The sequence below is a fragment of the Gossypium hirsutum genome, chromosome D07 (genome assembly GCF_007990345.1).
Source record: "Gossypium hirsutum isolate 1008001.06 chromosome D07, Gossypium_hirsutum_v2.1, whole genome shotgun sequence".
Taxonomy (NCBI): Eukaryota; Viridiplantae; Streptophyta; class Magnoliopsida; order Malvales; family Malvaceae; genus Gossypium; species Gossypium hirsutum.
The window spans coordinates 4,707,124-4,727,996 of NC_053443.1; the positions used below are offsets into that span (position 1 = coordinate 4,707,124).

Genomic DNA, 20,873 nt, shown 5'->3' on the forward strand with positions numbered 1-20,873 from the left:
ATTTTAAAAAGTAATTAAAAATCCATGCAAAATTTTTAAAAAAAAATCAATTTTTGGATTTTTGAAGCTGTTTTTGCAAGAGGCGTGAAGGTAAAATTAATGTCGAAATGTGCTTTTGGTGTTCTGTATGTGTATTTAAGTATGTGATAAGGATGATAGTTTGTCTGAAAAACTGCATGGATAACATGATTTATTTACATTTTTAGTGTCATAAGTTTGATAATAATGGTGGGAATATATGAGAACATGATCAGCTTTTTCCCTTAACTAAAATCTTTGTTTTGCTGTCACTAATTAACAATACTTCTTGATATCTTATTGATTTAAAGAGAAAATATAATCGAGATTTATCTTGAATGAATTTTTTTTTCTAAAAAACTGAAGTTATTTGTTTTTTATTTTATTTTTTTGCATTTCAATTTGTTGAGTGAAATGGTTAAAATCAAACATTAAAAGAAACTATTTAGTTCTTAGAAAAATATTATAATAATGTGCCCTTCGTAAAAAAAAAAAAAGAAAAAAGATTATGCATAATTTTTTTCTCCGAACATGCCTTTTTCAAGTATAAGTATGCAAGATCTGGTCATTCATGTTGTTAAGTATCAACATGGACGGATATTTAATTGGAGCTTGAAATTTAGTTTTTGGTGATTGATTACAACTCGCATTGGTAGGCGGTTATACCTCACAGGCGGTTGCATGTTTGTTCTCACGTTTCCTGATAGTTACATCCATGGATGGTAAAAACCGGGTATGCTTCTGCACTTGCATGTACATGCATGTCTATATATAATGGATTGTTAATTAATTTTTTTTATTTATTGTTATTTATAATCTATAATATATATCAAAAGGCGTGTAAGAAAAAAATCTTAAACTGCGAGAACGTTCTTTATTTTCCATCTTATGATCCGCGTTTAAAAATAAAAAGATTGAAGTAAAATAGAATTTGCGATAATTATAGAGTTAAATATAATTATAATTTATTAGAAGTCGTGATAATTAAACTTTTAAAAATAATTATAATTTATTATAACTATTTAAAATAAATTTATTAGTTAAATAAAATTATAAGTATAAAATATAGAAAAAATAATTGTTATTATTATAACTATAATTGTAAGTTTAAACTACAATTAGTTAAAGAAATTTATGTAAAAAAAAAGTTGTGTTAATTTCATTTTTTAAAAATTGTAAAATTTTATTGATATAAAATAGTATTATTAAATAAAATACATAAACAAGTAATAAATTCACATAGTATACCACCCTCATATTAGTATATATTTTGTTGGATTAATAAACTTATTAAACTCTCACAAAACATGCTAAAATAGGGGGAAAACATCGTAGTATAGCAAAACATTCAATGTAGCCAGATTCTAGGGCATATGTGGCTTGCTTCATCGACGGCTGTAAATCAGGTCGATGATGATCAAGGATTCGGGGAAGTTTGGATGCTCAAAAGCTTCACGTCGTCGAGGACTGGGCCACATAGGGAAGAGAAGTCATCACTCCTCATGGTGTAAAAAGTGCTAAGGAACATGATTCTTGTTCTGTTGGAAACAGCCTTGAATTTAAGCTCAGCACGCTTGAATCCCCCTTTGCCCTTTGACTCATATGGGACTTTGAGTGTGTCTTTTCCAGCGAATGCCTCCACAACCAAAGAACCTACACAGGAGTTGTTAGCATCCCCAACCGCAAACGAGAGCCTGTACATTTTTCCGACGATGGTCCTGACTATCTGAGCGATGGCACTCTCTTTTCCAGCAACTAGCTCCACTGCTCTTCGCCCTTGAGGCACAAAGTAATGTGCTGAGTCGATGTACTTGACAGCCTTGAGGGATTCAACAATCCAGGCAGGCAGAGGAGAGTGATCATCCTCGATGTTGGGTGGAATTAAGACACCCCATGGAGTGTTGGGGAATACGTAGGGACCTTCTTCAAAACCTCCATTTTTCACACTGTTTTCTAAAGAAATAGAAACTTGAATAGTCACTCCTTAAATTCACTCTATCATGGCACGTTCTACTATTATGTTTGAAATCAAAACAACAAGTGAAGAGGCATAGCATTGAATGCCACGTGAAACGGGACCAAGGTGTTAGGTATAGCAGTAGCTAGCTCCTTAATTGTCTGCAACAATTCGCTGGCCCAAATCTGAATCATAACTTTGAAAACAAAGGCCACACCACATGTTCTTGTAGAAGTACCATCTCTATCTCAAATTCGTCTCAAAATTCAGTATTGTGCTTTCAACCACAGTAATAACATTTATTGAGCTTAGCTTGATCATATAATCACTCTTAAAAGATGGTATTTAGTAAATATGATATTTAAGTTTTAGCATGCCAAAAACTTTTTTTTTCTATAATTACAGGTGTCCTCATTCGTTTTACAATCTGAAATCAGTCTTGTTTAGGTCGGGATGGTATTCAAGTAAAACCTTCCTAACAATGATGATTCTAGGATTAGAATTTGGTCCAAATGCATCGGATCAGAAAGAAGTCCACTAAAAAAACTTTCTTAAAGAATGTATCAAATGCTAAAGTTTTAATTCAATTTTCAGCAAGAACAATGGTGAATGTAAGTTTTAATTAACAGAATCAGACTGCAACATGCAATAATTAATCCTAATTTAAGTTTTATTCCTACAAGAGCCAGCCGGAAGGAGTCATGATTCATGGGTCTCTTTCATTATCCGTAGCCCACTCATCCACCATTTACTTTTGACAGTTGCTCGTATGTCCCACAAAAAGTTAAGCAGAAAAAGACAGAACCCAATTTCTATGTAATGAATATTCCCCAGGTGAAAAATAATACTTAAAAGTTAAATCAAAGCTAATTAAGTAATATTGAAACGTAGGCCGATGGTGAATTGAAACACTTACTATTGGTTGGTCTAGGAGGATATAAAGCCTTGATTGCAACAGCATCGATGAGTGGTCCACAAGCTGGATCTTCCTCCACTCCTGGATTATGAATAATCAACTCTGCAACCTCATATATTGCTTTGAACGCCCATGCATAGTTGTCCCAACCACTGCTACTGTACACAGTCTGGATGGGCAGAACGCCGGAATCAGGCGCCACCGTTACATTCAAACGCTCCTCTTGAGCACAAGTCCGAGCTGCACTGAATGTGATGGAGTAATACATCCCTTTGATCACCTTTATCTTCTGCTTGATGGATGCCTCGTTTCCTAGCCTTACAGCATAGGCCCCTTCGGGCACCACCAGCAGCATGTCCCCTTGCTTTTGCCCCGACTTAATGTATTCCACAAACCCCTCATTCACCCATCCTGGTATTGTGTAGCGTCCCACAACCACGGTGCCTTTCATGTTTGTTGCATTTGGGGCGTTTTCGAAGTTGCCATTTTCCAGTAGTCCTGAACCCAATTATCATAGGGAAAGACATTAAACATGTTGAAACCCAAACTCACATTTTTCCTAAAGGGAATGCATATGGTTAAAAAAAGCTCATTATCATTTATTCTAGTTTCTTCAATCATAAATTTCATTAGGTGTTCCAGAAATGAACAGACAGTGATGAAAAAGTAAAGATGCGCGAGTTAGAAAAGAAATAAAACATGATACTTTAAGAAGAAATAATTTAGCATACTTCACCGCTGATATGGTAAATTTTTTCTGTCATTGAGGTTGATGGCTCTCTGCAAAATTATCTAGTCATGAACATGCAAACGCATTAAATACCCTGCATCAACACTCTTTACATATCGGACATAATAAGGTCATTCTCGTTCTAAAATACTAGCTCAATATCCTAGTAGGAATTGTCTCATTAAATGTTCTGCTTTATAGACGAAATAACCAATTTAAGTAAACTTATAACCCGTAACAATTAAGAATTCAGGTTTAGTCCAATACTCGTTCGTTATTCCTCTCAAAGTATCCGACTTTACAATTCCTTCCCTTAACCCTCTTTGGTAAAAGAAAAATATAACAATTACGTATACTACTGCTAGCTTTGTAGCATTGCTTGTTCCAACCGATAATCCCGTTTTAAATCTCCATATTCCTATGAATTCAGCTCATTAAAAGCAGTCAAGAGGTAAAAAGCAACAGTTTCAGATCAGTATGCAATAAGAAGAGTTTTAGACCCATGGCAACGATCTAGATCAGCGGCTTAAACCACAACACCCCCAAACACAATGCAATCAAAACTGTGTAATTTCTTTCCTCTTTTTCCTAATATTTTTTGTTGAACACTCAAACTAAGAGTTGAGCACTCTTAGTGTCGGTAAGGAGTGAATGTATTTTGTTCGATATTAAAAGAATGCATATATAGTCTTACCGTCCGCCACTGTACCGTTGCTGGCAGTACTATTGGTCAAGGAAAGGGAGATATGGCAGCTGGCGCAAAGGAGCACCGATAGTAAGACGAGCCCTTGCATTGCTACAATTCTAGTGTGTAATTTCTGACAGATTTAGGAAATAAAAGAAATGTCAGCTTAAGTTGGTTGGAGCAAAACAGAGGAGAGCAAGGGGCTTATATCCATGCTCAGCTATGAGAAATCCCTTGGATTTTGCCTAAATAACCAACTTGACATTCGTAAATCAACCTTCACGTGGGTGGGTTTTTTTCTTCTTTTTTTTTTGGCTTTTTTAAATATAGTGAGGTTGCTATCTATTTTACTGTTCAAAGCTAATCACAAACTCAATCCAAACACCTAAGAAAAAAAACCTACAGTCACTTTCTTGAGCCACTTGTTAATAAAATATTTTTTAAGTTACAAAGGTATATACAAATAATAAACATATGAATGAAGCGTAATCAAATTAATAAAAGGAATATATTAAAACAAGGCTTACACATGATAGGGTTTATACCTAAATAAAATTTAGAGCTAAGACTGATTTATATAGGGTTTGAGATTTTAAAGCCTTCATGATTTCAACCAGGGTATTAATTATAAGGAATTATAATTCTCTAAACATATTTAGCTGACAAAGTGTAATTAAATGTATCATAATAATATAAAATTGTAATTATACAGTTATACAATTTAAATTAAAAATATTAATATACATAATTTAAAAAAATATTAATTACTATAAAAAAATTATGAGTACAATTAATTTTTTTCTATACAAGTAATAAATATTAAAATCAAATCATTATATGTAATATGTTAATCCAATAAAGTAGTGGATAATATGATCACTAATAAAATAATAAGAAAAATAAAATTTAAAGTTTTTATAATGATATAGTATTTCATGAAAATAAAAAATACATAATACTTTTTATAAATACATAGCTTTATAAAAACATACATATTTATTTTTAGGCCATATATTTATGAGTTTTGATGCTCATTAATCGAGTCGGCCCAGCATGTCTATGCTACTATGTTTTTATGATTTTTGAACAAAAGAATAAATTAAAATAAAGTGTTGTCTAACTTCGAAAATTTTAATATACTTTTTTTTATTTACAATATAATTTTGCTTAACTCTGTAAAATACATATAATTATAGTTATAATTTAATTTCTATAACTTGTATAACATAATTTCTAACAAATAATATTTTAACTTTTATAATTTGTTTATATTTAGACATGTCTATGCTTCTAATATAAAATTTATATCTTGTATAAAAAATAGTTGGATTTGGGTGTTTGAAAATTATACCAATGTTTGGGAAATCATAGTGTAATTAGATTTTTAAGTGTAATTACTCTAATTTTTAACCCCTCTAAAAATTAGAAAGTTTAATTAGGGTGCTTCAATCACATCCAATTCAATGGGACGCACCCAATTACGATGGTAATTATCCAAACATACCAAACATGTGCAATTACAAACAATTACATCTAAATTCAATTACCAAAAGATATTACAAATATACCTTAAAATTAATTTGAGTTCAAATTATCGTTGTACAAAGAAACCTCATTGCTTAAAAAAAATTGTAATGAAATATCGTGTTTTTACTTGGAAGAGAAAAATAACAATCAAATTTACTAGTTTGGACGGATTATATAGTATTTTAAAATTATTTGTAATAATTTAAATATCAATATTTATTTTTATATTATATAAAGTATATCTAATTAATTAAGAGAAAAATGAAAAATACAATTTTTTTAATTTATGAACCAAATAACCATTAGTTTTGTCTTATATTTTGATCGTAAGTCTAAATTCGGAATGATGATGAGTGGGAAAAAATGAATTGGATGTTTTTCATTTACTTGGTTGATAATGTGATTTCTTTCTAAAAACCAAAAAAAAAAACTGAATAAAAAAATTTCAGATTTAATATAATTAAATGAAATCAAATATTACAGTTTTTTTTTAAACCTATAGAATAAAATCAGCTAAAATGGGGGTTTGTGTGGGAGGTTAAACTTTAAAAGACAAAAACTGTTGAATGTCACATGGGATGGGGTTCAATCCCTAAGCTGTTGCTACACGCATGCAAGCCTACCACACACTAAATTAACCTACTCTCTCTCCATCTACAATGACATCTTGGAACGGATTAATCGATTAGACCAGTTAGATCGGGAACTAATAAGAGTACTAGTTCGAAGAAAGATATTGAATTAGTTGACTCGAGAATCGATACAAGCTGATTAAACCGTGTAACGATCTGAATTTCGTTGGTGTGGGAAAGTTCAATTTTAAGGTTATAATTTCTTAACCGAAGTGTTGGAATATTGAACCAAGATAGTTATTAGATGATTATGAGATTAGAAAATAGAATTATTTATTAAATTATTAAATAGGTTATTAAACATAGTATGAGGACTAAATTGAAAGGTGACTAAACAAGTGAGATTTGATTAAGAAATTTAGCAAAATCTTAGTGTGCAAATAAGCCAAGGCCTCAATAGTAATTTAACCACGATTGAGTTAATATTAGTAGACCAAAGTGACCTGGCCCATTGGATTCCACTAACTAATGTCATGTTAGACTCTAGCCATTCGATTTGTGATTATTAAGTTAATTAAGCTTAATTAAAGGTTAATATATAAGCTAGTGGGAAAGAGAAAACATGTTTATATAATTTCTCCTTCATCTTCTCCGACCGAAATTAAGAAGAAAGAAAGGGTTTAGGTTTCTCCACCATTGCCGTCCACCATTTTTGTAAGGTAAGCAAGTTTTCTTTGAAGATTTTTATGGATTTTCAAACTAGGAAGGTAAATTTAACAACCCAATAAGTTAGAATTTTCTAATGTGCAAATTTTGTGAAGTTACATTTGTTGAGAACATAGAAAATTGAAGCTTGAAACTATAAAATACTTGATTGTTAAGCTTAGTTTATGTGAGAAACATGCTAGAAATGAATTGGGTAATGTTGGAACAAGTTTGATTAAGCTTAGGCTAAAGGGGTAATGGTTGAGTTTTAAGGACTTATGTAATATATGAGAACTTTGGCGTTGAATGTTATGAATTGATAGGTAGATATTAGATCGGGAAGATGAAAGATACGAGAATTTCTGGCATTAGAGTTATAAGTATGGTAGTCGATTCTACACCGGTTCTGGTCGTATTAGTTAATGTGCACCGTTCTAGTGTTAAAGCGGAACAAGCAACATCCTTTTCGCCCCAGTGAAAATTCTAGCCTATACTGATTGCACTAGTTCATTTCAGTCAATTCCGGTCGTATCGAACAGAATACGATGCATGAGTTGATGCATGAATAATATTAAAAAAATACAAAACTTTTAACTATTATGCTAGAAACTTAATTTGAATGTATTGACCAATAAAAAACTATTACACTATAAAATAAAGTTTAACATTTTCAATTTTTTGGGACATACATTCACATTTAGAATATTATAAATAAAAAAACCACTCACTTGATTATCAAAGAAAAAGGTTTCATCCATCCTTCAGTTTTTTTTATCGAAAAAATCCCAAAACCCTTGAGCTATCTTGTTTGTTTTGAGTTTATTAAATGATAAAATTGTATTTGTGGAGTTTAATTTGTATTTATATAACTAGCAAATATTTTATATTTAAAATTTATTCAATATTTGTAATTATTTTATATATATTAAATATATTTTTTAAAATAATGATAAATCTACACCAAAACAGACCACTACAAATACTTACCAGTTTTAAAAGAAAAATATAGCATCCATCGATGTGGTATTGACTACCTTGATTATATGGGACCTAAGTGAAAATACGCATAACATGCTTTAATTTTAAGTTATATATACTTAATAATGACAACTTATACATGTAGATAATTTAAACATGTCTTTAGCCTAATCGAAATTGAACAAATAAATTAAAAGACTAATATGTTGTCTATCAAATCCAACTGGGGAGATACCTTATCTTGGGTATCAGAGTGGATGACTTCTATAAGATAGAGATATAAATGTGACTAATTAGACTAACAATACATCGGACAGTACCCAAGTAAAATAGATCATTCTTTATGTATTTATTCACTTGTTACATTTATAGTATGACATAGCTTAATTATGAGTGGATGATGGACATGCGTGACTTGTGTACTTTGATCTAAATGAAAACTTGAGTTCAAATAGATAAGGAAACGAAAACTGTTACGTTGGGTATACGTCTTCTGCATGATTAGCATCATTCCACAACAATAGAATTCGTAGTCTAATAAGGGTAAATGATGTCATCTCATTGACATTACATGATAGAAGAAAAGTAACATGGTCTTGAGTTGTTTGTCTTAGAAATAAAATATTTAATTACTATTTGTTAGTAATTGACTTTTTATGACGGAAGATGTAATGGTTACCATGAGGATAACACACTTATGGCAAGGTTACTGAACGAATACTTAATGAGTGACTTTTGTAATGGTATATAATAAATGAGAGTTCAATCACGATACTTTAGTGGAAGGACTCTAGATTAAATAATGTTGCATACTAGCTCTACTAAAATCAGTCATATTGAATGTTCTTTTCAATTTACCCAGCTTGAAGAGTAGATCTTTTGAAGGCTTTGATACCAAAATTGTTATAAATTCAATGTTAAATTTAAAAAATTTAGAGATTTGATAAATGAAGAAGAAGGAGAAGAAAAATTTGAGTAATTTCATTCATGAAAATAGTGGCTCGTTACATTATAATTTATATTTCAATTTGTTCTAACAACTAAATAACAGACTAGTACTATTGAATTATTTTTGGACAATTGTCATTAGCCATGGTTGGCTAGCTGTTGAAATCAGTAGTACAATTAGTTGTTGTAATGGTAGGTTGGAATAATAGCTCTTATCTTAGTTTGTGGTTGGGTCATCTATTGGGCCTGTGTTTGGGTCTATGTTGCTCATTACATGACGTCCTTTAACACCTAGTGATATGCTTTCATACTTGAATTCTTGAGCCCGTTGTTTTGACCAACTCTTTAAGTAGGCCCACTTCCATTCGACTTGTTTTGTAATAGACCGTTTTCAGTAATCTTGCTTGGTGATAAATAAATAAAAGAAAATATCATCATTTATATCACTTTTCCCAAAATTAAATACATGGAAACCCTAGCTAAGAGAAGAGAACTCAAGCAAGCTTGCTTGGCTTAATTAGTTAAGTAATCTTGTCCCGTTTTTAGTAATTTTTATATTTTCAAGATCGTAATAGCTTAATTTAGCTATCTTAGGGATTAATTTGAAAAGTTATCTAAGTATTAAAGTTTTCCCATGGATGAATATGCACGAATTATGAAATTTATGGTAGAAAATGAAATATTGTTGATAGATAAACAACTTTTGTAAAGTGAATTTTTATAAAATTGTGATTTAGGGACTAAATTGTAAATATGTAAAATTCATGAAAAAAATTCTAAATTTTATGAAATACATGGGATTTTAATGTTATATGTAAAAATCGGTTAGGCTTGAAATAATGATTAAATTGCATAATTTCATTTTCCGAGTCTAGAGACGAAATCGTCATTAATAAAAAGTGTAGGGGCAAAATGATAATTTTTCCTAAGATGTGAATTGAATTGAATATGAATTGTATTAAATTGAGTTAAATTCACTTGTATAGATCCATGTAGAAAAAATACGAAATTAGATCAAGGAAAAGAGAAAGTGTCGGATTAGTAGACAACAAATCAATGAACACTTGTCAAGGTAAATTCGTGTAACTAAATTATGTATATTTATATGTTTGAATTTAACGTTGTATATGTGAATTGTATAAATGTCATATGTATGAAATTGATCACATATCCGATAAATAATAAGTCTCGTTTGGATAAATGAGATTCGATGGATACATGGTTCCTAAATTGGTTGTGGTCCTGCATATGTTGCGGACACACCATAGCTCGAAAGAGCATCCCGTTATTAGCTCTCACGAGCATCCGAATCTGTGGCCCTCTTGAGCTTCCTGTTATATGGTTCTTGCGAGCTTCTCGTTAATAGCTCTTCGGAACATCCTTATCAGTCGTGATCCTGCATGTGTTGTGGGTACACCGTAGCTCTTATAAGCGTCCCGTTATATGGCTCTTCATGAGCTTCCCGATAAAGGCTCTTTGTGAGCTTCCTGATTAATGGCTCTCCGGATCTTCCCGATATAGATCGCTTGAACTTCTCGATATATGACTATCCGGAGCTTCCTGATTAATGGCTCTTTGGAGCTACCCGTTATTGGCTCACATGAGCTTCTTGATTATGGCTCTTATGAGCATCTCGCTATACAGCCCAGATAAGCTTCTCGTTAATGGCTCTCAGGAGCTTTCTGTTATATGGCTCGAGAGAAGGCTTCTCAATTATGTGCTATAATGAGCACCCCCGAATATGAATTGACGGATTTCAGATTCGTACACTTCATGTGTACTACCCTTGTATCCATCGATATTTTAAATGATTCAACGGGTAAAGTTTTGATATGAGATGAAATGAATTCAATATGAAATACTATGAGAAATATTTGAAGTACAAAGATATGATATGTACATGTTCAGGGATACTTGAAGAATACATGTATGTGGAAATTGAATATTGATGAGCTCATTCATTTTTCTTGGTATTTCTGTGAATTACATGACTAACTAAGGGTGTGCAAAATTCGAGTAAAACCGAAAAAATTCGGTTAACTGACCGAATTGATTAACCAAAATTTTCAGTCGGGGGTTGGTTAATAATTTTTTGATTTTTCGGTTAACGGTTAAATCGGTTCGAAACCGGTCGGTTAACCAAATTTTTCGATTTAATCGAATTTTGCAAGGTAATTGAGAAACCATGGGCCTTAAATTAAACCCAGCCGGCCAACCCAATTTATTTTCTCTCCTCCAGGCTCCAAGCCCAAGAACCAAACCTTTTCTCAATTCTCAGCAGGTAACAGCAACACAAATCGGATTCTCAATCTCAATCTCAAATTCTCAGTCGAATCGGGAAAATCCACCATTTTTGCTGTCCATTTTTCTTCCAGCACACCAATACCCAGAGGCCAGGTTTGCTTTATTCTAATTTCCCTTTCGTTTTTTTCCAATTTCTTCAATGGCAGATATATTTTAGGGTTTTGTTTTGTTTAGTTTGTCTACCTTTTTCTGATTTAACTTTTCTTCTTCTTCTTCTTCTTCAGTTCTTCTTTTTTTTTCTTCAGTTCTTCTTTTTTTTTCTTTTTAAGTTCCGAATCACTGCAAACTCCCACTTGTTGTTTTTCGTTAATAGTACAGCCTGCTTTGAAAGTTTTCAATCTGCAAGATTTTTTTCCCCTGGCGTTATGTTCTGTTTGGTGGCTGAGAAAATGTAGGAAGAAAGATAAATAGGCTTTTGATTTCTGACAGCTGTGTTAATATCATTTCGTCAAAGTGAATTTTAATTCACTACCTAAACCAGAAAAATAAATTAAATGCGAATAGAGACGAAAATGAGAGTTTTGTTCTCTGGATTTCATGGTAACAATAACGAATATAGACAATTATTTATGTTTCATATCTCAACAGCGTTCCAATTCTTAATTGTTATTATTTTTTCCTTTGTGAAATTGGAATTTCTATGGAAGGATTGCTTCAAAGTCTTTAAAGGCATTTGGTTTAGTTGAACTCAGTGTGTGTTTTCCAGGTTGAATATGTGAGGCAATTAGATGTCACCCAACATTGTTTCTATTTAGTATTTACCGTCTTTGAATGTGCCTTCAATTTCAAAGATACTGAATTTGGTTTGAAAATTGTTTCCATTTCAATTTTCAAAGATACTGACATTATATTAAGATGTAATTGTTTCAATTACTTCATCACTCTTGCTTTGCTTGCTGCTCATGCTCCTAATTTGCATATTCTATTTCGTTTAATTTTTATTTTTGTTAAAAATTATTGAAATACAAAAGATAAATGATAAATTTATTTTATAACGCTATAAAACAAATTATTTAATACATATTAAATACAATATAGTATTTCTTTTTAGAAATTCAACAGTTTAAAAACCAAATCATAAATCCAATAAACATGAAAGCAATATATAATTAACACAACTTGCTCTTGTTTTTAATTTTTTTAACATCTATTTAATAACTCCCTTTGTATTTCTATTTACATTAATAAACATATTATAGCGACTATAAAAATAGCAAAAAGATTATTTAACTTAAAAGAAGAGAAAAATAGTTGTCTGCTGCCTTTCAATTTTCAATTTTCATTCTATTGATAAAAGATTTTAATCTCTACATTTTCAAAATAAGATGAAAAAAATGCATTTTTTTAAATTCTCTTACATAGATTTTTTAATATCTATTTAAATTTTAATATCTATTTAAAATTGGCGTTATCAAACAAGTTTCTAATAACTTTAACAGTAACTTAGCAAAGTGTTACCCTTTTCAAAATTTATTCTATTTCTCTCTCAAATTGTAAAGAAACCTTAAAACCCCTCATCTCTGCTATAGTCATAGTGCAACCAACTTCTATTTGGATTGTTGTGCGCCATCCGTCCCTCCTCTCTCTGATCTTCCCTCTACTTTTTTATATTGGAGTTCGATGGTTTGTTGAGAAGAGCATGGCTTTGTTTGCGAGAGTCAATGCACCAATAAAATGACTCCTAATCTAGTGGCTAATGCCTCAATTTGCGTTGTTGACTCTTCTAATACTTGTGTTTTTGCTAACCAATTTCAACCTTTGTCTCTCCCAATTGATGACTCGATATTATTTTGATTTATTATATTTTTTTTCTTGCAAAATGTCAACCGAACCAACATCTATTGAGGGTAGTGTTACACCTCCTACTTCGATAGATTTTGAAAATTCGGGAGTTGGAGCTTCAAGCCAAACAAAGGGGACTAACAGGAAAAGAAAAGCCGCTCCTCAAAAGTCAAAAGTTTGGTCTCACTTCACTAAGATTATTAATAGTGAGGGTGCAAGTAATGCTAAATGTAATTATTGTCAAAAGGAATTTTGTTGTGATATAAAAATAAATGGTACAGGGTCATTGAAATATCATATTGGTTCATGTAAGAAAAATCCTAGTAATGTTATTGAAAATACTCAAGGACAACTAGTTTTACCTAGAAAGGGAGTTGAAGGGGGGAAGAGAATCTTTCAACTTGGAGATTTGATCAAGAAGCATGTAGGAAAGGATTAGCACAAATGATTGTGATTGATGAATTACCTTTCAAGTTTGTTGAAAGTGAAGGTTTTAATAAATTTATGTTTGTGGCATGTCCTAAGTTTCATATTCCTTCACGAACTACTATGACTATAGATGTTTATCAATTGTATTTAGATGAAAAGATCAAGATAAAACAACTTTTTGAGAAGTTCTTGTTCTAGAATTTGCTTAACTACTGACACATGGACTTCTTTACAAAGAGTTAATTATTTGTGCATCACTACTCATTTTATTGATAATGATTGGAAATTAAATAAAAAGATTTTAAACTTTTATCCAATTTCTAGTCATAAGGGTAAGTGTATTGGGATGGTGATTGAGAAATGCTTATTGAATTGGGGGATTGATAAGTTGTTTACTGTTACTGTTGATAATGCAAGTTCAAATGATGTTGCTATTGGTTATTTGAGAAAGAAATTTAACCCTCGAGAGGGCTTAGTTCAAAATGGTAAATATCTTCATATGAGATGCATGGCACACATTGTGAATTTGATTGTTGTTAAAGGCTTAAAGGAAATGAATAAATCTGTTGAACGTGTTAGGGGGCTGTTAGATATGTGAGACAATCTCCAGCTAGATCACAAAAATTTAAGGAGTGTGTTGTGGTGGAAAAGATAGAGTGCAAGAAGATGTTGTGTCTTGATGTTTGTACTAGGTGGAACTCGACCTACTTAATGTTAGACATTGTTCAGAACTTTGAGAGAGCTTTTGAGATATTTGAGAAGCAAGATACAAACTTTAGGGCTGAACTTGAAAGGGAAGAGGGTTGACCTAGTGTGGATGATTGGGATAATGTTAGAAACTTAAGGGATTTCTTGGAACACTTTTATGAAGTCACTTTGCATTTATCTGGTACTTCATATGTCACATTCAATAAATTTTTTGATGAGCTTTCTGAAATTGATATTCTTTTACAAGATGCTCAGTTAAAAAGTAATGTTGATTTCTGTGTTATGGCCATCAAGATGAAAGAGAAGTATGATAAATATTGGGGTGATATTGATAAGATGAATTTGCTTATGTTTGTTGCTTGTATTTTAGATCCTAGACAAAAACTAAAGTATCTTGAATTTGCACTTAGTGAAATGTCTAGTTCTGAAAAAGCTTGTGAAATGATGCAAAAATTGAAGGAATCTTTGTATGAATTGTTTGATGAGTATAAGCCTCCACTTCATAGTACTTGTAGCCAATTGAGTGTGCCAACATATGTTTCTCTCGATGAACCACAAAAAAAATGAAAAGGCGAATGCAAGCTTTGTATAAAAAGCGTGAGTTGAAAATTTGTGGTGAGGATAAAACATCTGAGTTGGATAAATATCTAACTGAGGCTAATGAGGAATTTGTTGAAGATTTTGATATTTTATTATGGTAGAAAGTGAACAGCACTAGATTTCCCACTCTTTCAAAAATGGCCAGAGATGTGTTAGCTATACCGGTTTTTACGGTTGCTTCAGAGTCTACATTTAGCACCGGAGGACGTGTGCTTGATCAATATAGGAGTTCTTTAACTCCTAAAATTGTACAAGCTCTTGTGTGTACTCAATATTGGATTCAAAAATCATTATCACAAGAAGACATCAAAAAGATTAAAGAACAAATCCAAGATCTTGACAAGATCGAAAATGGTATATTTATTGTTTTATTTTAATAGTTTCAATTTTTTTACCATATCACTCCTACTTATTTAATTAATTCAATGTTTAGACTTTTCTTGGAATGCATCAAAGCCTACCCTAAATTCGTGAGCTTTCGTGAGTTGAAGGGTATGCTTACTATCTTATTCTTGTTAACTTATAATCTATTCGTTTGTTTATATTATTTAATTTTTTTAGATGCGTATATTTCTATTATATGCTAAATTTTTGCACATGTTTTTTTTGTAGGTTTAATGCAAATGGAGATTTTTTGGAGAGAAGAAATGGATATAAATGGAGAATATTAAAGACTTACATTTCAATTATGTGTTAATTTCAAGACTTATGTAATGTTTTTAATTATGTAGTGATTCAATTCGGGTAATTCGGTTAATTCGGTTAATTTTTAACTAAAAATAAAAACCATATAATTTTCTATTAATTCGGTTAACCGATCGATTTAACCGAAAAAATTTCGGTTCGATTAATTTTTTTTTTTAAAATTCAGTTCGGTTAACGGTTAAAAATTTTGGAAGGTCGGTTAATCCAGTTATAGTTATTTTGGGTCGGTTAATCGAATGCACACCCCTATAATTAACATGCTTGATGAGGATATGTGTTTAGGCAATTGGCCAAATTGGTTTGATCATGTTTAGTTAGCTTACCTTAAATGTGAAATAAATGGTAAGTTAATTTCCTGTTATACGAACTTACTAAGTATTAAATGCTTACTTTGTTTTCTTTCCTCTGTTTTATAGTAACCTGGAAGCTCGTTAAGGTTAGAAGTTGGTCGGAGCCACATCACACTATCAATCGCCCTTTTTCGGTATATTTATTAAATCAACTTTGATATAATGACATGTATAGGTTAATTTGGCCAATAATGGCATGTAAATGTTTTGTTGTGATTAGCCATTTGAATGACTTATGTTTGATACATTTTGATATATATATATAAGTATATGGCCTTATCATGGTTGATATGTGTTTTGGTATAATTGATTGATGGTTAACTAATAGGCAAATTGTAATATGGCTTGAGTTGGTATAGTTGGTATAGATATGAATATATATATGTAAGTGATCAAATTGTTAAGCATGGATACTTAATTATATAAGATGATATGATATGCATAAGACTTGGTTATGGCTTGATTCAAATGTTTTGTATTGGATTGAGAATGTGTTTAACTGTTAATGTAGGTGGAAGACAAGTTTGGGTGAGAAATAAGGCTGGGAAATGGCCTTATTTTATCCACACGGGCAGAGACACGGGTGTGTGTCTTAGTCGTGTGTAACACACGGCCTAGCACATGGGCGTGTGTTTTGGCTGTGTGTCCCCTACATCTTTAAAATTTCAAAACAGAATGCTCAGAATTAATCACATGGACTAGCACACGGGCATGTGGCTTGACCGTGTGACCCCTGCACCTACACACGGCCTAGCACATGGGCATATGACTTGGCTGTATGACCCAAGTCAGAGTTACATGGGTATAGACACGGGTTGGGACACGGCCGTGTGCCCCATTTCGAATGCCCACATGGCCTGAGACACGGGCGTGCCTCTTGGCCGTGTGAGTCACATGGCCTGACCCACCTAAGAAAAAATTTGAAATTTCGCAAAAAATTCTCTGAGTACCTAGTTTAGTCCCGACTTGTTTTTAATGTATGTTTTGGGCCTCGATGGCTCATATAAGAGGACTTTATGAATAATATTTTATATGAATTTTAAATAATATGAAATGTCTGTATTTGATTTGTTTATTCCGATAATGCTCTGTAACCCTGTTCCTGCGTCGAATACGGGTTAGGGGTGTTACATATTTTCTCTTTTCCCTCTTCAATCAATGTCTCCCAATTCTTCATTTTGGGTTCCGATTTTCCTAATTTCCCATTTTCCCTTAAGCTCATAATATTGTGTCCAAAAAATGGTTTAAGTACCAAAATGATAAAAAAAAGAGTATAATTTAAATATGAATTTATAGATTAAGATGAATTTATAGATTAAGTTAGAAAACAATTCTAAGTACTAACATATATATATTTAATTATACACACCTAGCACATGTTCAGTGCCATCTTTCTTAACAATTTAATTCACATGAATCAACCACGAAGACTAGACTTGCCAATGAATTCATACTAATAAACTTTAACTGAAATTACACAATGCTATTAGAGCCAAATATGACATGACTTAGCTTCAGATTGAATTGTATGAACTAAAAATCCGTGTTTAATGTTATGTTTGGTAAGAGTATTATTGTTTACATATGTTTTAATATATGAGTTATCAATAATCTAACTCAAGTGATAATATTTAACTACTCCTATGACTTACTTTTAGAAAATCGAAAGAAAATATTTTGCTTATTTTGAAGAGGCTTTTTTTTTTACAAAATTTTTTACACATATTTCTAATTTCAAGTTTAAATTTCTATTAACTATTCTTTATTTTATGTTTACCTATTGAAAAACATATGTAATAAATAAGCTTCTTCATGTTATTACACTAGTAAGCAAACTAGGCATAAAAGATAGGAACAAGGAATTCCTGGCATGGTGTCACATTCCGGGCACGCAGAAGGTGCTGTAGACGGTTTCTGTTCTGCTTTCCAAATTTGATCTTTTTCAGAAATTAAGCAAATCTCTTTTGAGTTGGATATTGGATGGGAGGAAAAGCACTGAAAAAAACAACTAAAAAACCTGAACTCTGATAACGTATTTCCAACATGAAATTACCCAAATGTATGTTACCAAAACGACACAAAAATGGCCTCCAATGATACATCAGACTGCAAAAACAGACTCGGTATTGTGTTGTCATGCATCATAGACATCTAATAAAGAATTAAGCAAAACTGGGCCGACTTATTGGTTATTCCACTTACTAAAGTTTCCCTAACAAAGTAATGCTCGAAGTCAAGAGATGATTTTGACTTTTTATGTTCAGGGCTTCCTACCTCTTAAATGTGCCAATTTTTGTGGCTGGACAAGCTTTCTTCAATCCAGCTTTACCGAAGCAAATAAATAATGCACGAACCAGAAAGAAGAAAGGAATCCAACGGTGCCTGTTGCGAGCATGACTGCAAGAACCATGAAAAGAGAATACCCCAAGTAAAGAGTAGCAGACACAGGTCCACTCAAACTCTTAAGATCAAATATAAGATAATTTATGGAGTACAAGAAGATGTAGATAGCAACTGAACCAGAAGCAAAGAAGGATTTCCACCACCACTTCCAGTCCTCCACACACAGATGCATGTAAGTTAACACCAAAGATACTTCGGCGCAAACCACAACAAGAAGAATTAGAACAATAAATAAAAACCCAAAAACGTAGTAGACTTGTCCCATCCATATGCTAGACATGATGAAGAATAGCTCGATGAAAAGGGTACCGAAAGGCAGGGTCCCAGAACCAAGAACTAACAACCATGATGGATACTTTTGAGCTGGGATTTCACGAGGGATCTGGTTGGTTCGGACAGGATATTCAATATGATGCGCCTTAGCCCCAAAGTATCCACCAACTAAGGTGAGTGGAACTGAGATACAGAACCAGAGCAGAAGTAGAATAACAAAAACAGCAAATGGAATGGCTCCAGTGCTGTGACTTCCCCACAACAGGAAATTCAAAATGGTTAGAATTAAAAAAGCAATACCAGGAAAGAAACAAGCAGCTTTCCAAGCGACAGAAATCCATCCTTTATGATCACCACAGCCAATCGTTCTCCAAAGACGTACTGCAACATAGCCAGCTGCAATACCTAGAATTAGGTAGAAAAATAGCATACCTGTAATAAGAGTGCCACGGGATGCTGGTGACATAAATCCGAGAGCAGCAAACAATATTGTCACAATTGCCATACCAAGGATCTGAACTCCATCCCCTATCAGAATACACAAAAGAGCAGGATTGGATGGGGCACGGAAAACATCCCCGACAACTAACTTCCACCCAGATAACTCCTCGTTCATCTGTACTTGAGACTCCTTGTCTAGCTCCTCACACCGGGTCAGATCCCGCCTAACAGTCCTTAAAAAGATCACAAGGACTATACCAGCAAGGAAAGTGATCACCATAAGAGAATTCAAGATCGAGAACCAATGGACCTTGGATCCTTCCATCTTCAAATAAGCATCCCATCGAGATGGCCACTTGATATCACTCTCCTCAAAAGCAACCTCATAGGTGAAGACAATCGGCTCACCTTCCTTGATGGGCATTGAGACAGCATTTGGGTCGCATTTTATTGGAGATTGGTATTTTTCATACATTTTCAATTTATTAACTAAATTACCATCATGCACCACGCTACAAGGAACCACCTCAAACCCAACAACCATATGTCCTGGCATATCTGACCCCTCCTTGGTAACAGTGGGCATAACCTCAACAGCATCCCCTGTTCCCATCACACGTGCCACACTTGTTTCCTCGTACTTATGAATAAGCACCTTAAATTTCAAATGATTAAACAAATAATACAAATTCTGAACCTTAACCCCAACCGGATACCCGGTCCACCTCAACATAAAACCCTCTTTCTTAGTATACCTTATTGCAGGCAAATTATCGAGAATCAAGTTAACCTGATACATCTCATCAATCCTCTTCTTCAACAACTTGAAATCATCAGCCGATACCTTCTTAGATTGACATAAGAAGATCTCAGACTCATTAACGTACATTTTAAACTTATATGGTGAATTCTCAATCCGATCTCCCATGAGAAGCTCACCCAAATTCTCAGCACTATCCTTAACACCCTCTTTAGGCTTACAAAAGGGTAAACTGTAATAGCTAAAGGGCATTTCGGTGTCAATGGAAGTTAAGGAATTTACTTTGACAGATAAAGGACCCCCAACAACATATTTGTGAGGGTAACTACCAGGCAGATAAAACCCATATCCCAATTGAAATATCACGCACATTGTCAATACCCAGATCTCAACATGACCCATGACGTCCAAATTTTGGAAGATCTAGGAAAACCCAGATCGAAAAATGAGTTTAAAATAAAAAAGTGTTTAGAGAAAACAAGATAGCAAAAATCTACCACTGCATGTAATATTAAAGAAATTGTGCAAAGGAAGAAAGGATATGACTAACCTTGGGAATTGCCTGAGAGAAAGAAGAGAATAGCCTTTATGACGAATTTGAAGTCCAAACGTAGCGATCTTCAAATTGTTTGTTTATTTTTCTTTTAAACGAATTTGAAATATTCCAGAGAACTAAAGCAGCAATCGAAAACACAAACGATCCGATATTTATACGATTCGCTTTGTGCGTTTTCCGCCAAAAGCCTGGTGGGTCACCACCATCAAAGTATTGCGACTTTATTATTATTATTTTCTCTGTTCTTTTTCAGATTTTCTTTGATCTTTTCAAGTTATATATATACCTGAATTAAAAATAATTTCTTTACTATTTTTATCAAAAAATTTCATTTAATGATAAGATTATCATATTATTTATACTTTTAATTATAATTACAGTTATAGCTTTAGTGATTAACACATACATTTAATACAATTTTCAAAAACAAGTTAAAAGAAGCTAAATAATACCACCAACTACCCTTCCTTCAATGACATGATTGAAGCTCTAGAAATTTTGAAGTTTCAGTCCTACCCTACATTTA

At 32.6% G+C, this 20,873-nt stretch overlaps 2 protein-coding genes and 1 long non-coding RNA gene across 4 annotated transcripts; 1 reads left to right on the forward strand and 2 right to left on the reverse strand.

The window, feature by feature from the left end:
- Positions 1–1,274: 1,274 nt before the first annotated feature.
- On the reverse strand, positions 1,275–4,736 carry LOC107953676 (uncharacterized). The gene is made up of 3 exons (XM_016889058.2): positions 4,316–4,736; positions 2,892–3,389; positions 1,275–1,971 (listed from the first exon to the last, which is right to left on the reverse strand). The coding sequence occupies exons 1-3, from the start codon at positions 4,413–4,415 to the stop codon at positions 1,436–1,438; spliced, it is 1,134 nt and encodes a 377-aa protein (XP_016744547.2). The 5' UTR covers positions 4,416–4,736; the 3' UTR covers positions 1,275–1,435.
- Positions 4,737–11,241: 6,505 nt separating this feature from the next.
- On the forward strand, positions 11,242–16,463 carry LOC107953675 (uncharacterized). Of its 2 annotated transcripts, XR_001699261.2 has the most exons (4): positions 11,242–15,213; positions 15,293–15,351; positions 15,472–15,569; positions 15,981–16,463. It is a non-coding gene; the product is annotated as an uncharacterized lncRNA (long non-coding RNA). The 2 variants fall into 2 exon arrangements; XR_001699260.2 differs by having other exon boundaries at positions 11,249–15,213; positions 15,472–16,460.
- Positions 16,464–17,646: 1,183 nt separating this feature from the next.
- Positions 17,647–20,592, reverse strand: LOC107953674 (transmembrane 9 superfamily member 11). Its single transcript, XM_016889056.2, has 3 exons — positions 20,342–20,592; positions 18,189–20,214; positions 17,647–17,909 (listed from the first exon to the last, which is right to left on the reverse strand). Exon 2 carries the CDS (start codon positions 20,191–20,193, stop codon positions 18,229–18,231), a length of 1,965 nt encoding a protein of 654 aa, XP_016744545.2. The 5' UTR covers positions 20,194–20,214; positions 20,342–20,592; the 3' UTR covers positions 17,647–17,909; positions 18,189–18,228.
- Between the last annotated feature and the right edge of the window lie 281 nt (positions 20,593–20,873).